General features: G+C 38.0%; 2 protein-coding genes across 2 annotated transcripts in view; one reads left to right on the forward strand and one right to left on the reverse strand.

The window, feature by feature from the left end:
- Positions 1-9,473, reverse strand: part of ARMC10 (armadillo repeat containing 10) — a 37,421-nt gene extending 27,948 nt beyond the window's left edge. The window contains exon 1 of the mRNA XM_074194000.1: positions 9,239-9,473. Within this exon, the coding sequence (XP_074050101.1) occupies positions 9,239-9,404 (166 nt within the window). The 5' untranslated portion in view covers positions 9,405-9,473. The remainder of the gene's footprint in view (positions 1-9,238) is intronic.
- A 1,719-nt stretch (positions 9,474-11,192) lies between these two features.
- The window catches only part of FBXL13 (F-box and leucine rich repeat protein 13), a 265,142-nt gene continuing 251,798 nt past the window's right edge, over positions 11,193-24,536 (forward strand). The window contains exon 1 of the mRNA XM_074195296.1: positions 11,193-11,489. Coding sequence (XP_074051397.1) covers positions 11,193-11,489 — 297 coding nt within the window. The remainder of the gene's footprint in view (positions 11,490-24,536) is intronic.

The raw sequence follows: 24,536 nt of genomic DNA on the forward strand, positions 1-24,536 counted from the left end.
TCACTTAAGTTGTCCAATTTGACATACAATTTGTCAAAGTAGCTCCTAATTATCTCTTTAATTTCTTCCTCATTGGTGGTTAGTTTACCCTTTTCATTTTTGATATTGGTTATTTGGTTATCTTTTCTCTATTTTTTAAATCACATTAACCAGAGATTTGTCTATTTTATAAGCTTTTTAATAAAACCAACTTTGAGATTAATGGTTCTTTTGCTTTCTATTTTATTAATCTCTCCCTTGATTTTCAGAATTTATAGTTTGGCATTTAATTGGGGAGGTTTAACTGTTCTTTGTATAGCTTTTTTAGTTGCATACCTAATTCATTAATCTCCTATTTCTCTATTTTATTTATATAGGCAATTAAGAGACATAAAGTTTCCCCTCAAAACTGCCTTGGCTGCATCCCATAAATTTTGCTATGATGTCTCATTATTATCATTTTCTTGGATATAATTATTGATTATTTCTATTATTTGCCGTTTGATCCACCCATTATTTTAGATAGTTATTTAATTTCCAATTAGTTCTTGGCTTATCTTTCCATGACCCTTTATTACATGTAATTTTTATTGCATCATGATCTGACATGTATTTATTATTTCTGCCTTTCTGCATTTGATTTAAAGGTTTTTGTGTCCTAGTACATGGTCAATTTTGGTGAAGGTGATTATGGACTGCTGAGAAAAAAGTATATTCTTTTCTATCCCCATTAAGTTTTCTCCAGGTCTATCATATCTAAGTTTTCTAAGATTTCATTCACCTTCTTATCTTCCTTCTTGTTTATTTTATTTAGATTTATCTAGTTCTGAAAGAGGGAGTCTGGAGTCCCCCATTACTAAAGTTTTGCTGTCTATTTCTCCTTGTAATTCACTCAGCTTTTCCTCTAGGAATCTGGATGCTAGGCTACTTGGTGCGTACATGTTTGATAATGATATAACTTCACTACCAATGGTGCCGTTTAAGATGTAGTTTCCTTCCTTACCCTTTTCAATGAGATTGATTTTACTTTGTCTGAGATTAGGATCATTACTCCATGGAGGCATAATATATTTTGCTCCAACCTTTTACCTTTACCCTGTATGTATCTCTCTGCTTCAAATGTGTTTCTTATAAACAACATATTGTAGGATTCTGGTTTTTAATCCATTCTGCTATCTGCTTCCATTTTATGGGACAGTTCATTCCATTCACATTTACAGTTAAAATGAAGAATTCTGTATTTCCCTCTGCTATTTTTCTCCATTTATATCTTTCCTTTTCTTTTATTCCTCCTCACCAAAATTTTACTACCTTTCCCCTTTGATGTTTTTTAAATTTAAATTTCAGTTTATTTTCACTTACTTTCCCTTTCCTTTTATCAGTCCCTTCTTCCCATATCTTTTCCTTTCGCCCCCCCCCCTTCCCTGTAGATTAAGGGAGATTTTTAAACTCAAGTGGGAATGTGTATCTTATTTCCTCACTGGGCTAAATCTATTGAAAAGAATCTACATAGCATTTAGATTCTCCCTTCTGTCCCTCTAAAATTATAAATCTTTGTGCTTCTTCCCTGGGTGCTCTAAACTACTTGAAAAGCTCCTATTGTTATCAAGATTGTTTGATAAGCAGCATTGACTCAAATTGTAGCAAATTATAATTATAATCAAATTTTGAGACAAGACCCAATTAAACTTATATCCCTAAGGTTCATTCTCTTCAATTATATTCTACCCTCTAATTATCCTTAGAAAAGTAAAGTTCTAATGAGTTTAAATTGCTATATCTTCCCTTTTAGGGACTAACATTTGTTTAAAAGAGTTTCATTTTTTCAGTCCCCTTTATCATTTACCTTTTTTTTTATAACTCTTCAAGCATGTATTTGGTAACTGAATTCTCTGTTCAGTTCTGGTCTTTGTGACAGGAAATTCTGGAAGTTCTGCAAATGGGCTTAAGTGGCTTGCCCAAGGCCACACGGCTAGGTAATTATTAAGTGTCTGAGACTGGATTTGAACCCAGGTACTGCTGACTCCAAGGCCAGTGCTTTAACCACTACCCATGGAAGTTCTGTATTTCACTGAACACACATCTTTTCCCCTGATAACATATGCTGAATTTTACAGGTAGTATATTCTGGGTTGTAATCCCAGGTCCTTAGCTCTCTGAAATATGCTATTCTGATTCTTCACTGTTTAGGTTGATAGGTCCTGTGTTAATCTGATTGTGTTCCCTTTATATTTCAATTGTTTTCTTTTTTCTATGTGCAATATTCTCTTTTATTTGAGGGTTCTGGAATTTGGCTATTACAACCCTTGGCGTTTTTATTCTGGGATCTCCTTCTGGAGGGGTTCTAAGGATCCTTTCAAATGTTATAATGTCATTTTGTTCTAGTAGACTGGGGCAGCTTTCCCTTCTATTTTCTTGAATGATATTTTCTAGGTTCTTTTGTTGATTCAGGCTTTCTAGTAGTCCAATGATTCGTAGATTGTCTTTCCTGAATCTATTTTCCAGGTCATTCATTTTCCCTAGAAGTTAATTTACATTTTTTTTCAATTTTTTCAGCCTTTTTATTTTGTTTGATGGAATCTTGTAGTCTTGTAGATTCATTAGTTTCTAACTATTTGATTCTAGTTTTTAGGATTTTATTTTCTTCAGTTACTTTTTACGTTTCCTTTTTAATGATGTTGCATTATCTGGACAACTTTTCAGTTTTCCTGCATGACTATCATTTCTTTTTCCCATTTCTTCCTCTCTTCTTTAGTTTTTTTTTTTTTTTTTTTTTAGTTTTTGCAAGGCAGCAGGGTTAAGTGGCTTGCCCAAGGCCACAGCTAGGTAATTAATTATTAAGTGTCTGAGGCCGGGTTTGAACTCAGGTCCTCCTGACTCCAGGGCCAGTGCTCTATCCACTGCACCACCTAACTGCCCTCTTCTTTAATTTTAAACTCTTCTTTAAGCAATTTGATGAGCTTTTGTATTTGAGTCCAATTTATACTCTTTTGATACTTCTATGAGTAAGGTTTCATAGCTTTCTTCTTCAGACATGGCACTGCCGTCATCTTTATCTGTGAAGTATTTTTCTATAGTGAGTGCTCTTTTAGCTTTTGCTCATCTTTGTTGTGGTGGTGCTATTCCTGGGGCATATGGAGTATAGATCCAAGCTTTTATTTTGCTGGAGCTGGGGTCTGATCCCTGGCTTGTTGTTGGCCAAAATGTTGCCTATGCAGTCCAAGCCTTGCCTTTGCAGAGGTCCCCGCCCCCCCGGCTCTTTTATGTCCAGGTTCTGACTTAACAGAGGATTGTTCCTGACCTGTCCTCCTTTACCCCAGTGTTTCTGGGTTCAGACTTGTTTGGGATTGGAATCCTCCTTGCCGGCTTGCTATCCAGCTGCCACAACCTTTGTTATTATTAAACTCTTGGGACTTGAATTGCACTTCTTTAGTTTTAAACTCTTGCTGGCTTTCCCCACTCTCCTATCTCCTGGACTTTTCTTCCTCCTTTCCCCTAAAGAGACAAACCTTCACTGAAGATCTTCCACGATGTCTGCAGTTGAAAACTTCTTTGAATCATCTCTTTTTCTTGCTGGGATCTGTATTGTGAGTGCCAGAGTAGAGGTTTCATGTATCTTTGGTAGGGAAAGGATCTGGGAGCTTGTTAGCTTTAAGCCTCCATCTTGACTCCTCCCTGGAAGTCCTGTCTATGCTGTTTATCTGAGTGGCCTTGGATAGGCAAGTTATTTAACTTCTCTGGGTTTCGGCTTTCCTCAACTGTAAAATAAGGGGGCTGGCCTTTATTTTGGCTCCAAGGCCTCTTTCAGCTTTAGAATTATGATCTAAGAATTAGGAGGAATCTTGTAAGTCATGTAATGCAACCATAGAATGAACTCTACTACATTCCTGGTATGGTCATGGAGTATCCCCTGAAAGACTTTTCTAAGTCAATCCATTTCAATTTTGAACAGCTCTAAATTTTCTTTAGTTAGCCTAAAGCTTCTCCTTTGCAAATTCCAACTACTACTCCAAATTCTGAATTCTCTGACCAAGCAGAGCAATCTTAAGCTCCCTTTTTCATATAACAATCCTTCAAACACTAGGAAGACAACTGTCATGCCTCCACCTGAAACTAAGGTGGTTTCATAATTTAACACATAATACAATCTGGTAGCAATATTATAAATTCATTAATTCAAATAGTATTTCTTTTACTATTTTCCATAATGAAACCTAATTTTTCAAAATCTGATTCTATTTCCATACTATATATGTATATATATGTGTGTATGTATATACACACACACACACACACACACACACAAACATTTTTCTAAGATACCTTATTTATTACATTCTATTTAACATTCATTAACAAAATTTTTGAGCGCTATATTCTCTTCTTTTCTTCTGTCTTTCATGCACCTTTTGGGAAAGCAAGCTTTATAAGATGGCTTATTGTTTTGGATGAAGTCTATTGCTTATCAGAAGTTAGTTGTTAATAAGGTTGCTGAGAGTTATCCAATTTTTTGGGCTTCCTAAGAACACTGACTTAACTGTGGGTACTCTAAATATGCAGTGATTAGAGTGCAATAGCAGTTGGAAAATTAAGTTGCTAAGAACTTGTTAAGATCCTTTAAAGCAAGTTAACATAATTTTGTAACTGATTACTTTAAAGTGAAGACAGGCACTGGAAAAATTACTTAAAATTAAATTACTTAAATTTTTAATTAATAATTTCCTACACAATTTTATATTAAATTGCTCCCAAAAGGAGGTAAGAACACAGAAAACATATAAAACATAAGATCCTTCCTAAATAGACACATGACTAAAGGCAATGCTAATTTATAATGCAAACTCATTGGGAGAACATTATTATTAAAAAGGAGAAAATTGAGTACAGGGAAGGCAAAATGCTATACATATTTTGTAAGAAATTAGTAACACCTTTTAAAGCAGCAAAAAACAGAGAGGCAAATATAAGTCTTTAAGGATCTTGGTCTAAGCTACAAATGAGTTCCATCACAGAGGATCCCTTGATGAATCTAAGATGAAAAGTGAAACACTGATCGGTGTTTCTATCATAATCTATTTCCCCACACTTCAACCCTTTTGAGAGCTGTGGTAGGAAACAGTACAGGCACACTTAAGGAGAAGTCAGGAAGGGTGGCAGAGCTGATCAGAAGAAATCAATTCCGGAGATGACACAATCTGGGAAATAGATCAAATATCACCTTATGTTTGGCTTTAAGAGCTCTTTACAGTCAGACCTTTTTCTATATCTGTTTTTTTTTTATTCTTGAAAATGTTTAAAACAGAATTTTATAGAAATTAGCAGGCAAAACTCCCAATTTTCTAACACACTAATGCATTCTACCATTCTTTCTCCATATAGGGTCTATTCCCTGTTAGGTGACCTTGCATTACCTGTCCCCTATCTCTGCCATGTTTTCCTTCCTGAACTCAAGTCTGGTTTCTTTCCCATATCAGTTCAAGTAGTACCTTTTGCAGAAAGCCTCTACTGGTCCATTCAGCTAATGATAACAATAGTAGCTAACATTTATATACACCTATTTTAAGATTTGTCCTCAAACTTCTTGTTACTATTCAGATCCAATTCAACTGCAACTACCAGTGTCTTAATAAATACATCTCACATTTTTCTCAGTCCTCATCTTTCCTGACCCCTGCACTGTTTAATACTATTGATCATCCTTTCCTCCTAAACATTTGCCATCCTCAGGTGATGAAAGTTACTTGTAATATCTATAAAATTCTTTATCTGCATACTGGGAGAAGAGATTAAAAAAAAAACTAACACAGCTTTGGAAAGTGAATTTTCCAACTTGCTTAAAAAATGCTCCAAATGTAATGTCTGACTGGATTTTGAAACTATTTGTTCAAAATAGAAAAATGCAATATTTTCCCAATTAGTTTGCAATAATAACTTAATTGAAATCAGGAAAGATGGAAAATTTACTACTGAGTTTCAATAAAAACCTCTGCAGTTGGGGTAGTGGATTGAACAATAATGAATCTAGATGTCTTTGTGATGTTTTTTTCCCCCTAATCTGACAGCTAGAACTTCAAATCACTGTATCACAAAGTATTGAAGTTAAAAAAAGTTGTTTTGTTTTTGCAAGGCAATGGGTTATGTGACTTGCCCAAGGTCACACAGCTAGGTAATTATAAGTGTCCAAGGTTGAATTTGAACTCAGTCCTCCTGACTCCAGGGCTGGTTCTCTAGCCAGTGTACCATCTAGTTGTCCCCCACCCCCAATTTCAAAAATAATTCAGAATATTCAGTCCCAATGATTGCAACAGAATAGCATTATTAGTTTTAGTGACAGCAAAATCTTTTGTACCATTAATAAAATATTTTCAAAATATTCTCATTCAATCCCTTTAAAATCTTTAAGTTTGTAAAACTTTAAAATGTACATTACATATATATATATATATATATATTTATTTATTATGCAATTTATAATTGCATAAACATACATTGCCAGTAGATGGCCTCAGTTTTTTACTGATAGAGGTACATGACCAGAAGTTTGGAAATTATTGTTCTAGACTGTGCCACATCACTGGCCAGTAGATCTAGCCAGAACAGTTGCTGTGGGTGGATGAGTTGGGAGGAGAAGTGAAAAGGAAGATTTGGATAGATTGCATGAGGGAAGATGTACACAGAGATTTTAATAATCTCAGGCTGCTTCCTGGCACAAAAGCCTACTTTTCAATACTGAATATATCTTCCACTGAAGCTATATTGTTGCAAATCTTGTAACATAAATTATGAAGGACAGTGACTCCCCCCGTCCTGCTCCTGTAGACAGATACATGGTGAACACAAGTAGGCAGAAGCACAGATTTAATATGTGCCAGAATGGGCAAAAGGAGTATCATTCAGGAAATGTATGACTGGCCAAGGGAGTGAGTCACATAGAAAGATGAGGGACAGATTGCACTGGCAAAATTCAGCTCCCAACATGTTTTATATTTCTGTAGACTTGGGCAAGTTTGGGCCTTACTTTCTTCAAATATAAAATGAGAGTTTAACTGGAGTATCTCTAGGGGCCCTTCTAATACTAGATCTATGACAGGGCTGCTAGGGGAGGGCACTGTCCTTGGAATCAGGAGGACCTGAGTTTGAATCCAATTTCAGACACTTAACATTTGCTAACAGTGTGAGCTTGGGCAAGTCACTTAACCATGATTGCCTTGCATCCAGGGCTGGACCCAGACAGCTCTTGAAGAAAAAGTGAGGTTGATGACTCTCAGCATAGGCCCCCTCACTCAAATCCAATTCATGTGCTTGTCAAGATGTTACCTCCCCTGATGTCATGGTATTCTTCCAGAATGAAGGACAAATTCAGGTCTATGACAGTTGGTATCTGGCCAGTCATTTAACTAGCTAGCTTCTGCTCGACAATGTCTACTGAAATGGTCTCTCTAGTTATAATCATTCCTCTAACCAGTTGAGTAGTGCAGTGGTGGGCAGAGCTCTAGATCTGAAGTTGCAAAGACCTGAGTTCAAATCTAGACTGACTCTTCCTAGTTTGTGTCACTTAACCTGTCTGCTTCCATTTCCCCCAATTGTAAAATGAGGATGATAGTACCTAGCTTCCTGGATTTGCTGACATTCAATACAGTGTCTGGCACATGGTAAGTTCTTAATAAATGTTTATTCCCCTCCTTAAGTGAAATGAGCTTTCTAGAGTATGACTTTGAAAATGAGGGAAAAAAAATTATTCATTTCTTTGTATTCATAATAGTGTTTTAATTCAAAAACAATTAAAAAAATCTTTATTTAAAATATCTTTCATCAGCTTAGAACTATCTCATCAATGCACAGTACAACCCATCCATACCAGGCTTTGTGTAATTCTCAATCATGTTAAACCATGGATTCTTCACAGAAGATCAATCCAGAAGTTTAAAAGTCATTCTACATGATCTCAGGTTGACAAACTTCTTGTTTTTGTTTGGTGGTTAACTATGGTTCAACGTATTTCTTTTCCTTTATAGTCTTATGTATTTTATTTTATACACCTGTAAGCATTATTCTAAGAAAGGATCTAAAGACTTCACCAGACTGTCAAAGGGGTCCATGATACAAAAAAGATTAAGAACTCCTCCTCCTCTTGGGACTTCTCTGACATTTTGTAGAGACCAGTTCAGCTCTAGAGTGGTTCTACATCTTTGGACTACTGAGCCATCAATTGTTCTTCTTTGAGCAAGTCGTTAATACCAGCAAATAAGCTTTTTTCAGTTATACAGCAGAATAAAATCACTGACCTAACAGGGAAAATGCATCAAAAATGTCTAATGAATTAAGTTGCGGCTGACTCTTTGTGTGCCTATTTAAGATTTCTTGGGTAAAGATAATAAAGTGGTTTTCCATTTCCTTCTCCAGTTCATTTTACAGATAAGGAAACTGAGGCAACCAGGGTTCAATTAAATTAATTAAACTATTAAGTGTCTGAGACCAGATTTGAGCTGAGAAAGAGGAAGCACTCAATCTACTTTCCCACCTAATTTTTGTGAGAAAAAATACATACATATATATATATATGTACATGTATATATATATGTATATATGAGCAGAGCAAAAAGAGGATGGCAAGAGGAGGAATACACCACTCCGGGACGTGATTCCGTCCAGCACCGGGGAGTCCGATGGGCCCAAGGTCACGTCTCCCAGCGTCCAGCCGCGGGGCGGCTTCCTTGTTAGTGATCACGGGGTGCGAGATGTGGGTCAGACACGTGAGGGAGGCCACACACTGCGTGTGTGTCTGTGGCCAGGATGAGCGGGCCAGAGGCTCGGAGGGAAGGCGCCACTCTTAAGGAGGGCCCGGAACGACTTCCAGCAGAAGGTATTAGTGGGATGGAAGCCTCAAGAAAGCCAGGTTTCCACCATTTTTTTTAAGTTTTTGCAAGGCCATGGGGTTAAGCGGCTTGCCCAAGGCCACACAGCTAGGTCATTATTAAGTGTCTGAGGCCGCATTTGAACTCAGGTCCTCCTCTATCCGCCTTGTCAAATGCATCTTTAAGAGGATCGCAAAGCCGTGGTAGGAGTTCAAAGCCCCCCCCCCCCCCCCCCCCGCAGGACCCCGCACCCCGAGGGCTCCTGGTTCCTTTGACAGTTCAGGAAACCGAGGCCGGCAGAGCTGGGGGCGGGGCCGGGGACGCGAAGCTCCGCCCACCGGAAGCTGCCTGCGGCTCCGGCGCGGGGGAGGGGAAGGGACGCCGCGGGGGGAGGGGGCGCTCACCTGCCGGCGAAGACGAGTCGGGCAGCCCGGGGGCTGGCCCCCCGCTCGCGGCCGCCGACGTCTCACGGCCCTCTTCTCTCCCCCAGACCAGTCGATAAATGCAGTAGCCAGCGCCGGCTCCGAGCACCAGCCCCGCCGCCCAGGCCGCCCCGCGCGCTCTGCCCATGGCGGCCCAGCTGCTCCCTGGGGGTCCGCAGCCCAGTCCCGGCAGTCCGCGCGAGCACGTGGGCGCGGGGGCCAGGGCGCCTGCGCGAGGGGGCGGGCGCGGGGAGGAAACCGGAACCTCGCTGCCGCCTCTCCTCCTCCTCCTTCTGGCGCGCTGGAAAGTGCGCCCTCCCCTGGAGGGAGGCCGCCCTGCTCCGCCCTCCGCACCCAAGCACAGAAGCGCGCACGGAAGCAGAAGCGCCACGGAGGGGGGAGGGTGGGCGGACCCTGCACGTGGGCGCGTCCTGCCGGCCCGGGAGGGAAGCCTAACGGGGAGGGGGGGAATCCCCCCTATGAGGCAGGCCCCCCCCCCCCAGCCGGGAAGATGCTCCCCAAGCCAGGCTCCGGGCACACAGATCGCAAGGGTTCATGGACTTGGTTTGGGGAGAAACATTTATTTCAATATAATTGAATTCTTTTGTAAAAATTTTATTTTTTTATTCATGCAATGAAATACATTATTTTGAGAAGGAAGGAGTCAATAGGGTTTCCCTAGACTGACTCAAAAAAAACATGAAAGGAAGGGCGGCTAGGTGGTACAGTGGATAGAGCACTGGCCCTGGAGTCAGGAGGACCTGAGTTCAAGTCCGGTCTCAGACGCTTAATAATTACCTAGCTGTATGGCCTTGGGCAAGCCACTTAACCCCATTTTCCTTGCAAAAAAACTAAATAAAAACCAAAACCACAAACATGAAAGAAAGACCAGGCAGGTGAGCTGAGGGCAGACATTTGTGTTCATTTCCTGGCCTTATTTAAGAAAGTATGTTCTACTATGAACTCCTCCAGCCTTTCTGGGGAGAAATTTGGAATTAAGCCCAATGCCTCCTCCAACACTGATAAGCCCGGCCAGGAACAATGACCAGAAACTGACTTAACATAACCTTCTGTGGCAGGCTCTTAATGTTTACTGAATGTAATGTAATGTAATGTTATTGAATTGAATCTTTCAGGACCTCCATTTAGCCAACTATTGATTAGCTAACTTTTCAGGATTATTATGCTTTGCTCCACTTTACCCACTAAGGTCCAACCAAAATGGCCTGCTTGAGGTTTCTTAGGCCCCCAAGACTCTGTATCTTTTCACTCAGCCTTTGAACAAACGGTTATCCCAGACTTAGAATGCATTAACCTCCAGAATGCCTGGTCTCCTTTAAAGAATCGCTTCCTACATGAGGTCTTTTCTGATAAATTCAATCCCTAGTGCCTTGTATTTTTGTGTGTCTCCTTTATGTGGGCAAATTATCTCCCTTTTGGTTGTGAGTTTCCTAAGAGCTTTCACCCCCTCCAGCCATATATTCAGTATATACTTTGTATATTCATTATTATTTACAAATTATCTCTTCTAATGGAATGTAAACTTAAGTGCAGGGACGCTAATAAAAATAAAAACAAATAATAACAAGCATTTACTTAAAACTTTTAAGTTGCTTTTCTTGCATTTTGAGCCTCACAACCACCCTAGGTGATATTAGCTTCATTTTTACCCAAAAGGAAACAAAGGCTAATTGATCTGTCTAGGAATCACTCAGCTAGAAAGTCTGAGGCAGTCTGTGAACCCAGTTCTTCCAGACTGCAAGGCAAGCACCCCACCTGGTAGTCTTCTGGCATTCCCCTGGGCTTAAGCAAAGCCGGACAGAGCGGGCACTTATATCGGTGCTTGGTGCTAGAATAAGTGGCCTTGGAAGACCCTTTCTTACACCCCACTCTCACTCCTCACTCCCATCCCCGAAATGTCCCTAGAAAGGCTGCAATGTGGTCCAGGCCCGCTGGAGAGGTAGTCCCAGCCAGCTCACCGAGCGCGCATGCGCCCATGGTGGTGGGGTGGGGGTCGGGTTGCCAGGAGCAACGGCCTGCGCATACAGAAGTAGCGCCAGGGAGCGAAGGGGCAACCCTTCGCCTCGTTGCCCTCCTGTCTCGGCTTGTGTCCGTCCCCCTGGGCAGGCCTCAGGCGGTCAGGCTGACCCCAGGATGGCCTGCCCAGAACGATGCTACCTCGGAGAGGAGAGACTGCAACCTCAGCCGCGACTGCCTAGCCCACCTGTCCAAGGTACCTGGGCGGAGGAGGAGCTGGGCTCCTGCCCCGCACCTGCCTGGGCACCCCCGGGCTGCGTGCTCTCAGCCCCTCTCCGACCTGACCCTTCATTCCCTCTAGTGCTCTTAAGCTCCTCATTCTTTCGATGCTTAGACCACCTAGTTTTTTGTTTGTTTTTTTCCTTCAACTTCGATCTTTCTGGCACAGGCCATGTCACATCCATCCATCTGCTGCTTGGCTTTGGGCAAATCACAACCTTTTTGATCCCGAGTTCCTTCAGCTTTTTCAATTCTAAATTAATGATCCTCCGCTCTTCTCTGTTCTCTTTGCTTCTTTTGCAAATCTACCTCTCCATAGGATAGATCAGGCTGCACTCTTATATCAAGCAGCATAATATGGTCCGAGGAGACTTAGGTGGTATGGTATGGTGGGGAAAGAATCAAAAAAAAAAAAAAGAACTGGGTTTCCGTTCTGCCGCTTTACATTTATTAGACCAAGGTTATGTTGTATCACTTTTGTGAGTTTGCTTCCTCATTTGTTAAAAACAAATAAAAATGTCCTTAAAACCTAAAATTAAAGTTTTATATATGATATAAAAGTTTTTATTGAACCACGTTTTCAAAGAATCTTGACAATGTATGTTTTCTTTGTTTCAGTCAGTTGGTTTATTAAAAAAATTGTTGGTGAAGGCATATCTGTTGCCTTTTTATATTTTCATTTTGTATCTCTTCAGTGGGTTCGGAGCATTCTATAACGGAAAGAAAGAAGGCATAGCTGCTTGGGAATGTCTTTTTGGTTACCTTTTTTCCTTTATAAAGGCACTATTTAGGATCCTTTCCCATTATTTTGGAATCTTCCCGTCTCAGTTTAAAATTCTATTCCAGAGTGCTTTAAAATTTGTGTTGCACCCCTATGCAGACTTGTCTATGTGCTTGGTTAGTTTTAGCCACCAGTCTTAACCTCTTCTTCTTAAGTGCCATTATCAAATCCATAGGGATGCTGTAATTCAAATATTTCTTAATGTAAAGAGATCCCTATTAAAATAACCTGTAGATCCATTTTGTTTTCTGTGTTTATTATCTTTTTCTATTTTTATTTACAAATGCAGTTGAGATAATTTGGCTTAGTTAGATCTCATCTAGAGGGAATGATGATGATGATAACAACATGTTTTTATTTGGTGCTTTATACCTTCTATTTTGATCCACAAAAAATCCAAGTATTATTGAGGCAGCAAAGTGGTAAAATGAATAGAGCACAGGACATAGAGTCAAGCAGAACAAAATTCAGTCTTAGATACTAGCTAGATAAGTCGTTTAACTTCTTTTTGTCTCAATTCCCTCATCTGTAAGAGTTCACAATAATAATAAGAGCACCCTATATGATTTTGAGGATCACATAAGTTAATAATTGTAAACTATGTGCCATTCACTGGCACATGGTAAATACTATATTAAAAAAGTTATCTATTATTATTAGTACATGCATAGTCAAGCAAAACTAATTCCTATATTGACTATATCTAAAAATGTATGTCTCCTTCTTCATGGAGTCCATCTCTGTCAAGAGTCAAGTAGCATGCAACATTATCAGCCCTCTTGAATTTTCCATACATTAAAGTTATGAAGTCTTTCAAAGTTGTTTGTCTTTGTTGCTATAATATAAATTGTATTGGTTTTGCTCACTTTGTTCTGCATTAGTTGATCCATCTTTTCAGGTTTCTCTAAATCTATCCCTTCATCTTTTTTTTTTTTGCAAGGCAATGGGATTAAGTGACTTGTCCAAAGTCACACAGCTAGGTAATTAAGTGTCTGAGACTGGATTAGAACTCAGGTCCTCCTGACTCCAGGACCAGTACTCTATCCACTGCTCCACCTAGCTGTTCCCCCCTTTCATCTTTTCTTAACAGTGCAATAGAATTCCATTATATTCATATACCATAATAATATCCTACTAGATGGGCATACCTCAGTTCTTTAGCAGTATGAAAAGTGCTGCTGTAAATATCTTCACCTATATGGGTTCTTTTCCTCCTTTTTTGACCTCTTTGGGTTTATAGGTCTTGTAGCAGTGGATAGCAGTATATACAATTTAGAAACTTCTAGAACATCATCCCAAATTATATTCTAGAATGACTGAACCAATTTACAGCTCCACTAACAGTCATTAAATGCCCATTTTCCCAGATCTCTTCAAAAATTTATGGTTCACATTTGATACTTAGCTTAGATTTGACATCAAAAGACCTGGATTTGAGTGTTGGCCCAGTCACTTTTTGTTTGTTTTGCTTCTTTATAGTTTTTATTTTTTCCATTTACATGCAAAGATAGTTTTCCACATTCATCTTTTTGTAATTTTTGAGTTCCACATTTTTTTACTATCCTCCTTTCCCTCTCCCCTCCCCATGGCAGTGAACAGTCTGATGTAGATTGTACATGTACAATTGTGTTTAACACATTTTCATATTAGTCTTGTTGTGAAAGAAGAATTAGAACTAAGGGGGGAAAAAGTAATCTCAGTTGTCTTCTCATAATGTTGTTGTTAATGTGTATAATGTTCTCTTGGTTCTCTTCACTTCACTCAACATCAGTTCATGCAAGTCTTTCCAGGCTTTTCCCACAATCCATTCACTAGTTATTTCTTACAGAACAATAGTATTCCATAGTATTCATTTACTTTAATGTGTTCAACTCCCAATTAATGGACATTCTCTGAAATTCCAATTCTTTGCCACCACAAAAAGAACTGCTTTAAATATTTTTGTGCAAGTGGGTCTTTTCCCTTTTTAATGATTTCTTTGGGATATAGATCTAGTAGTGGTATTACTAGATCAAAGGGTATGCAGAGTTTTATTGCACATTGGTCATAGTTACAAATTGCTCTCTAGAATGGTCGACTCAGTTCACAACTACACCAACAAAGCATTAGTGTTCCAGTTTTCCAATATTGATCATTTTTTTTTTGTCAATTTAGTCAATCTGATAGATGTGAGGTAATACCTTAGAGTTGTTTTAATTTGCATTTCTCTGTTGTCTAATGATTAGGAACATTTTTCATATGACTAGATATCTTTACTTCTTCTGAAAATTGCCTATTCATATCCTATGATCATTTATCAAGTGTGGAATGATGTGTATTTTTAAAAATTCAACTCAGTTCTCTATAAATTTTATTGAGTCCTTTATCAGAAGCATTATGTTGTAATCTAAGTTTCTTTGTCCTACAGAATATCATATTTTAGGCCCTCTGATCCTTTAATGTTGAAGCTGATAAATCCTGTGTAATTCTGACTGTGACACCCTGGAATTTAAATTGTTTCTTTTTGGCAACTTATAGTATTTTCTCTTTTAGCTTCAATTTGACTATAATATTCCTTGGAGTTTTTAATTTTGTAATCTCTTTCTGGGAGTGATTGATGGATTCTTTCAAGGACTATTTTATCTTCTTGTTCTAGGATATTAAGATAGTTTTGCACAGTAATTTCAGAGAGCTTTTGTTCAGACCCTTTCCCTAATTGTAGTTTTAGTTGACCAATAATTCATAAATCATTTCTCCTGTATCTATTTTATAGGTCATTCATTTTTCTTAGGAGGTACTTTATATTTTCTTCTATTTTTTTTTCATCCTTTTGGTTTTGTTTGATAGAATTTTGGTGTCTCATACTGTCATTAGTTTCCATTTGCTCAATTCTGATTTTCAGGGCTTTATTTTCTTTATTTAGCTTTTATGTTTCCTTTTCTAGTTGGTTAATTTTACTTTTTGGTGAATTATACTCCTTTTCCATTTGCTCATTTTCACTTTTTGATGAGTCTTTCCAGTTGACTATTTTTACTTTTAAAGAAATTGATTTCTTTTTTCATTTGGTCAATTGTACTCTTAAAAGTACTGTTTTCCTTAGTCATTTTTTTCATAATTCTTCTGCATGACTCGTTTTTTTCTCCATTTTTCTTCTTCTTTCATGTTTAAACTCTTTTTTGAGCTCTCCCAAGAAGTCTTTTGGAATTTGAGATCAATTCAAAAACCCCTTTCAAGCTACAAAATGTAGTCATTTTGTCACTGCTTTCCTCTTCTGGGATGGCATTTTTATTGTTCCTATCAAAATAGTAGTTTTTTTTTTATGATTTGTGTGGTTTTGTTTTTTTTTTTGCTTATTTATCAAGCCTTTTATGCTGGGGCTTGGGGGGGGGGGGTCTGATCCCTGTTGTCTTGGCATTGTCTATGGTGTTTCAGCTGCTATTTATTCCCTGTGTTAGGGTAGCCCAACTTAGTCCCACCCGTTGTCTCGGTTTTCCTGGGGCTCAGATTTTGTCTCCCAAGCTGGGGTTGGAACTTTCATTGCTGGTCTGCTGCCACCCTGACTTGTTGAGCCAGGACTTGAACTGCACTGTGGCTAAGAGCCTCCCAAAAGCTTTCCAGCTCTCTTACCCACACTGGGTAATAATATTGTTTTTACCCTCATGAGACAGACCTTTACTGAAGTTCCTCCATGATATCTTGAATTGAGAACTTGTTTCACTCTTTCTTTTATGGATTCTATAACTTTAGGTTCTCTTTAGAAGCTTCATTTAAAGTTGGTTAGGAAAAAGTTCCAGAAGCTTCCTAACTTTGTGCCATCTTGGCTCTACCCTTGGAAGTCCCCAGACACTTTCTAGTTGTGTGACCAGGAATAAGTAATTTAAACTATCTGAACCTATTTCATTATCTGTAAAATGTTAAGTTAAATGAGTTGACATTTTTGCCTAATTTTAGGTAAAATTGTAAAGTAAGTAAATTTTGTCTTTTGGCTTGTATCCTCTTCTTTTTTGTCCATCTTTTTTCACATTCCTTTCTCCCCCTTTCTCTGAGGCCTCCTTTGTCTATAATATATTCTTGTATGAATTAGTTGTGTGTTAATCTTCAGCATAGCATTTTCATTTTTAAGATTCTAGGAGAAAAAAACAAGAAATGAATATGCTACAGGAAGCTTTTTGATAGTCTTGAAAGGGGGATATTTTTCAGTTAAAGTTCTCTCTGGTATGTAATTAAATTATAAAACACAAGCATTTACTTATCTTGACTCCTTATTAAATTTGACCAACAGTAAGGTAGATATTTCTATTGTTGTTTTTATAAAAACAATAAAAAGTACTATACTTAGCTAGTAAATTTACTTCCATAGCTATGGAAACAAAAATGCATTCTGAAATTAAAAGTGAATAGAGTTTTGGAGATGTAATCAGGAAGATGTGCATTAATTCTACTTCAGACTCTTTATAGTGACATGAACCTGGGGAATGTCAGGTGGCACAGTTGCTAGAGCTCTGGACCTAAAGTCAGGAAGACCTGACTTCTAAATACAACCTTAGACACTTTCTAACCCCGGGTAAATCACTTAGCCTTGGTTTGTCTCAGTTTATTCATTTGTAAAAAGGAGATAATAATAGCTCCTATCTTCCAGGGCTGTTGTGAATATAAAATGTGATAATATTTGTAAAGCACTTTACAAATCTTTAAGAGCAATATGTTAGTTATTATAATTATTGTTATGACTATCTATGATTTTATTATTTAACCTCAATAGACCTTAATTTCCCTCTCTGCAAAACTAAAGAGTTGGATGCAAAGGCTTGTAAAGTGCCTGTCAGCTTTATGTGTATAATCCTATAATTCCAAATCTAGAAGAAAGTTTAATATCTATGAAAAAAACAAAGTATTTCTCAAAAAATTGTCCAGCAGAGGGAGTATCTGAATTGACCACCCATTTCATTGTATTGAATTAAAATTCATAGGTTATAGTAACTTCATAGTTGGTATTTCTAAAATATAAATATATTTAAATATTTTGAAAGCAGGCAAGTGTTCAAAATAGAATGCAGATTGTATTAAAGCAATCTTTCTGGCATCACTGGTTTGCCAGAAAGTTTAGTTGGTTGGTTCAACTAGGCCCCTAAAAGTCATCACTCTCAGACATTACTTCAAGTCCAGGTCTGACCTTTAGTTATTTTTGGTTCATGAATTTGATCTTATTAGTCCCCTCGTTTGGAAGAAATGATGCTCTGGATAAATGGTTCAATCTAACCAAACTCACAAGTAATTGATGAATAAACTAAAATGTCAGTTTATGCACATGCAAGGAGAGACACACCTAGGAAGAGAACTGGGGCTCAATCCTAAGGAGTCCACTTGGAGGACACAATTACAAAGTGATTAATTTTACATAATTAAGTATTGAGCTAGGGCAAAGGGAATTAGAGGTACTTAAGGGAAATTTCTACCCAGTTAGGAAAGTTTAAAGTATTAACCTTCATTCTAGGAATATTTCTGTCTAAATAATCAATTAAATTCATTTAAGCAATATCAATTATTTCAAATCAGATACAACAATATCAGACTTGAATTAAAATTCAGTGTGATACTACTTTCTTAGCTGCATAACCTTGGGCAAGTCACTTAACCCCACTGCCTTTCAAAACAAAAACAAAACCCAATAATACTGAGTAAACCACAGTTCACTTCTCATTCTTTTATCTCATTTATATAGATTCCATTGCTGAATGCTATGTTTCTAATGAACTATTATTTTGAGTCAGTTTTAATACAATTGAGTGGAGTGTAGTTTTTTCTACAATCAGTTATTTTCTAATTAAGCCGAATCTCAGAATCTCTTAATAGAAACCATGATCTAAAGGAATGTAAGGAAAGGAAATCAGTGAAGTAGGACGGAAAGAACATTTACTACTGAATCAGAGGACTTGGATTCAAATCCCACCTTTGTCTATATCCCACCTGTATGATCCTGAGTAGGTATTTGACTTTCCTGGGCATCAGCTCTTCTTTGGTATGTACCACACACACACACACACACACACACACACACACACACACACACACACACACACACACGGCACTCTTCTTGAATATCAAGACAGTTGTTCCTGCCCCCTCTTAATTCCAGGGTATCTTGAGGGGCTTGGGACAGCTTTACTACTGGTCCATTTGAGTCCTCACTTAGGTGCTCACCTTCATTTATTAGGGGGCCATTGATTAATCCACAAAGTCCAATCCATTACTTAATAAACTTCAGTGGCTTCCCATTGTTTCTAGGATCTAATATAAAATCCTTTGTTTTGAATTCAAAGTCCTTCATAATCTACACTCTCCTACCTTTCCAGTTTTACACCTTGCTCCTCTTCACTGATTCTTCTATTCAGTGATACTGACCTCTTTTTGACTGATCCATGAACAAAATACTCCATCTCTGGGCATTACCTTTGATTTACCCCCATCCCCAGAATTTTCTCTTTCCTCAGCTTTGCCTACTGACTTCCCCAACTTCCTTTTAACTCTAACTAAAAATCTCTTATTTTACATGAAATATTTCATTACCTTTCTTAATGTTAGCAACTTCCCTTAGTTAATTATTTCCTTTTTATCACATGTATAGTTTGTAGATATTTCATTTGCATGTTGTATTCCTCATTATGTAGCCAATGCCTAGCTGGGTTCGGTCCTGCCTATGAGGAATAATTATTCAGACTCGGTAAAGCATGGGTAGAAATAAAACAAAATTTTATTAAAAAGGTTACAAGACATAGGAAGGGCAAGAGAGAGAGAGAGAGAGAGAGAGAGAGAGAGAGAGAGAGACAGAGAGAGAGACAGAGAGACAGAGAGACAGAGAGACAGGGAGAGAGGGAGACAGACAGAGACAGAGACAGAGAGACAGAGAGACAGGGAGAGAGAGAGAGAGAGAGAGAGAGAGAGAGAGAGAGAGAGAGACAGAGAGACAGAGACAGAGAGAGAGAGAGAGAGAGAGAGAGAGAAATAGCCAAGCAGTGTTGGCTGGGCCATGGTCATAGAAGACTGCAGAGACCCTGAGCTCTAGTCCAATCCAGGTTTTTATGTCTTGCCTCTCATCCAGAGGCAAAAGGTGAACTCCCTTCCCCTGTACTGGACCTGGAATTAGGTAGAGGGTAAAGTCTAAGGAAAAGGATACAGATTTTACATTAAACAATGAGTCAGTGGTAATGGGGATCTTCACCCAATTTGAGCACACTTTCAAGATCGCAATTGTTTCTGTTACAATCATAATTCTCTACTTTAAGTCCATTTTCATCTCGAGTCAATTTACATCTCCACCCAAATTCTTTTGTTACATTCACAATTCTCTTCATCTTTCCCTTGCATCAATTAGACGAGGACAAGGTCATTGTCAAGGACCAATTGTCTTTTTTTGTATGATTGGTACTAAGCATGGAACATTTAATAGATTAATAAATATTTACTGATTAAATGACTTAACATAAATTAACTTTTACAAAGGGATAGTGACTTCAAAGATAGCTCGCACAACATATTAGCATTTTTCACGTTATCCTAAGTGCATTCAATGCTTAGACAGTGCTTTCAGGCACACCATAGTTGCTTAATAGATGTTTATTTTATTATTGGCATAGGCTTCCTTATAACACTTCAGTCTCTAGAAAAGTAGTTCAAATTATGAAGACCAGGATGTGAATGAAGCAAAGATGTGGCTGGGACTGAGTCAGGGCTTTGTGAAGATGTTGGCAGTGTTAGTCACATAGCCTCATTCTGGAGGTAGGTGAATGTTTCATGTCTCCCCAATGCATTTCTTTTACAGTTCATTAGCATTCTTCTGGATGCAGCTGCTTAAGCTCCTTTTTGTGGAAATGCACCTCAAGTAGGTCCTATTCTGAGGTGCTCTATACACAGACCAGAGCTTATTGCATGTAAAATGAGAGATTTGGACTAGATGCTCTATGAAATAGATCCCTTCTAACCCTTGATCTTTGATCATATGAAAATTTTATATAGAATTATTCCCAAATGTTTATTTCCTTAAAAAAATATTTAGGAATTACAAATCAGCAAAGAACTATAATCAGGGATTTTAACTGTGGAAAGCATTGCAAACCATGCATGGGAAAAGCAGCAGGAAAGACATCCTCAAATTTACTGTATAAAAAAATATGTGCATATTTGGGTTCCACAAGAATGTGAAGGGAGGATTGTTAGTTTACATTACAAAGACTAGGTTTGTCTATATTGTTGCCTATGGTCTAGGTACTGAGTTTAAGTCAAAAGATTTAGCCTCCAGCTGATCAAAAATTAATGAGATTGCCCCACCTTTTTTTTAAGTTAACCTGGAGTCTCCACCTTCTCCTTTGCACATGCTCAAGAAGATCTAGCTGTTCTTGCTCATTAATACAATGAGCAGGGTGGGGAAAATGTGTGGGGACCAATGTATCAATTAGATTGTGACCCCAGTCTATGATTGTCATGAAGGGGCAGGAACAAGACCTTTCAGAGTGAAAAAAAGACCTTGCATTTTGGGATTTTCTCACCCCTCTCTCTACCATTTTGAGAGTTGTGCCATTTTGTTAAGATATCTTAATAAGGGGCAGCTAGGTGGCACAGTGAATAGAGCAACGGCCTTGGAGTCAGGAGTACCTGAGTTCAAATCCGACCTCAGACGCTTAATAATTATCTAGCCGTGTGGCCTTGGGCAAGCCACTTAACCCCATTGCCTTGAAAAACCAAAAAGAAAAAAGATATCTTAATAAAAAAAACTATTTTAATCACTCTGCACTAAGTATTCATGAGCCACTTATAACAATTTGGACACATCTGCAATATTAATACAAATCTCTTTTCTTGGTATTTTCTCCAGAAAAATAATGCACGCAAATGGCCTGATTTCAAGCCCAATTTCTTGGTGTTCTTTGCTAGGGGAATATCTCAGATTCCTGGGAAGATTGGCCCAGTTTGGAGCTGACTCAGTGCCCCTGAGTCTGGCCTATAATGATGTCTGGGGTTAAAACTGTGGTAAGGGGTGATCTCTAGGGTGCAGTTGGTGACTAGAATCTCTCTGGATTGGCTGAGAAATCCTCCAGATGGGAGATTATCCTGAAGGAGAGGTCAGAGGATAATAGGGTGCCCTGATGGGAGGGAGGGGGATTTGGCTTCCCCCTCCAGGAATTTCCCCCCAATTTTAAAGGGGGCAGGTTGCCTCCAGACTTGGGGGGCAAGGGAGACACATGGCAAGGAAGTCGGAAGGAAACCAGAAGAAAGGAAGCCAATTGGATCCAGTCTGATATATGAATGTGTTTGAATTTCCCGGGGTGTATGTGTGTGTATGTGTGTGTGTGGCAGGGGGAAGGTGTAACACTTTTGAGTTAAAGAAAAGTATTATTGTGTTACTAAGAAGAAAAATACATAATTATGTTATCAGGGATTTTTACTGATTTCTTTTGGGAAAAAGCTAATTCCTTTTAATGTTAAGCTTAATAATAATAATAATAATAATAATAATAATAATAATAATAATAATAATAACAGTATTTTTAGTTTGGATGGAGTTTTGGGATGTGAGTACTGGATTCTCTGTATAAGATACTCCAAAGCTTTTATCAAATCAAACTGTTGGTAAATTTAGTTGTATAGTTGTGTAACATATGTGATATTGGATTTTTGGAGAACTTGGGTACAATTGATATGGGGGGGCTCTGACAGATAACTGAACAAATAGCAATTGTGTAAGGTAACTTTTTGATGAGTAATATATATCAGTTATGTGATATTCTTTTGTAACTGCAAAGAGATTACATTTACAATATTTGGCTATCTCTTGTGAATATATAAGCTATTTAAATATTGTAATGTTAAAGCCTGAGATTAACATGTGATTGCTTTGAAGGAGTAATAAAGGGAAATATCAAAAATTATGACCCCTTCTGGGATAGATCCATGGGTTCATGAATAATGTAATAATGGAATGATTTCTTTGTACAATATAGTAATTTGTGTGATATTCTTATTGCTGTTTTGTTATATTGGAATTAATAACGTATGTTGGAAATTTAAAGTCACCTAAGATGTTCCAATGGTTTTAAAGAATTCTGAAAGTAATTTGTATGTTAGGGGGCAGCCAAGTGGCAGCTGGGTGGCTCAGTGGATAGAACACTGGAACTCCCTCTGGAGTCAGGAGGATCACAGTTCAAATTCAACCTCAGACAGTTAATGATTGCCTAGCTGTTGCCTTGCAAAAACAAAAAACAATAATTTGTTTGTTAAGGATGGCTAGTAGCTAAACAAGTTTATGGATAGAAGTTTCTAGCTATATATGTGAATTGGGAATATTTTGTATATATGTGTATATATTATATATATATATATATATATATATATATATATATATATATAAAATACACACACACACACACACACACACACACACACACACACACACACACATATGTTCCAAAACTGTGGCTGTTTGCTTTGAAGTAAAAGGACCTATGTAATATGAGAAAGATAAAAACACAAGAGAGGTAATTTGAGATTTTTTTTCTGTGACAATATTTAGCTTGTTATGTGAGAATTTAAGAGATGATAGGCAATCTCCTGACCAAAGGAGGTATTTATTTATTGTAAAATACAACAGGCTAGAAGGAGGGTTCTCTAGCCAAGGGGAATCTTATATACCTTCTTTGTATAGAGATAGAGTAGCTATGATTTCAGCAAATGATATGAGTAGAGATCAGAGGCCTCTAGTAAGAGGTAAGAGATGAGACATGTAGGGCCAGCCATAGTTAGAATTCCTGGTTTTAGCAAGGATCCAGGAAGGACCCCTTTAGGTAGGGTCCCATTAATTGGGACCCCATTAAGACTGTAATTGGAATTCAGTGAATTGGACTCACTTAAAATTCTAATTAGGTAAAACAACTATTTTAGATCATGGGACTTTTAATCAATTTTCTCTTTTTATGTCAGATACTAGGATGGTCAGCAAAAAGGAAACATAACTGGGTCAATGTGTTTTTGGAGCCAAGGAAGTCAATGGGCTGAAGATGTCAATTGACAGGGATGTCAAAGGAGCGGTTTTTCAATATGGCCTGAGGCTGGACCTTTTTGACTTGATTTCCCCAAAGTAACATATGGATAATTTCTCACCTGTAGAATAAATTTGACCTAAGACATTTGACACTACCCACATGACTTCTTCCTGGACACTGATATTCAATAATTATATCTATAAAGGAATTTTTCTTTGATGTCCTGGGTCTTTATAGTAACTAAGCAAACCAGAAAAAAGAAGTTTCAGGTGAATTGGATTTAATAGACAAGTTAGGTATGTGGCTCTGACACCTGCTATCAGCCACATGTTAAGATAGGAATTAAGTTTCCTTAATTATTATGTTAGAGGGGATATTTAGGTAAGAAGAAGAAATGGAAATTTTTAGTATAATTACAATTTCAAGGTCTAGTTGAAGGAAAGGAATGTGACTCAGGTAAGTACATCAGGAAAAGGAAAATCTGTAGTATATCTGGGAATATTTTGGAAAAAATTCATTTTGGTTAAGAATGTTTTAGTCATTATTGTAATGAGAGCAAAAGGTTAAGAAATGTATATATTACAAGCTTAAGTTAATGTGGTAATTCTCAGTGGAGTTCACTCATGTAGTAAAACACTTCTGGAAGTTTTATTGTGTTAAAGTGATGTATCTTTGTTAATTTAACAGTGAGTAAGGCAAAATGTAAATTGTAATAAGCTCCAGAATCTCATTGTCTAGTGATGAAAGCATGTGCTTTGAGTAAAATGTTAAGCAGTTTCTTCACCAGAAGACAAAGTCTTAACAAGTCACCTGAGTTGGAGAGTACCTTTTGGAACAGATTCAGAAAATGTAGGACATCAGATGTCTTTAGGGGAGAAGAGAAGAAAGGAGGAGAAACACTGGACTGATTCATCTTCACCATCTCTCTCCTGTGTACATTGTTTAGTCAGGGAGTCTATACCTGTAATTTCCCCTTGATTCTGTAAGTGTGACATCCCTTCTTATGTGCCTCTCCTTTTGGAAAGGAGGAAGAGAGGCAGGGTGAAGATGTACTCCACTGAAAGAAAAGTAGATCGAGATTATTGGGTGGCATGATTATATCCTACATGAGTCTGTATATCCCATCTAGGAGAGTCCTATCTCTGATTTAGACAATGAGGTATTAGTAATAGTGGGAGGAGAATCTAGCTGACAGAAGTCATTGTCCAGTCTTTCTGTGTGGCTAACTGTT

Source organism: Macrotis lagotis, chromosome 7 (assembly GCF_037893015.1).
Source record: "Macrotis lagotis isolate mMagLag1 chromosome 7, bilby.v1.9.chrom.fasta, whole genome shotgun sequence".
Lineage (NCBI taxonomy): Eukaryota > Metazoa > Chordata > Mammalia > Peramelemorphia > Peramelidae > Macrotis > Macrotis lagotis.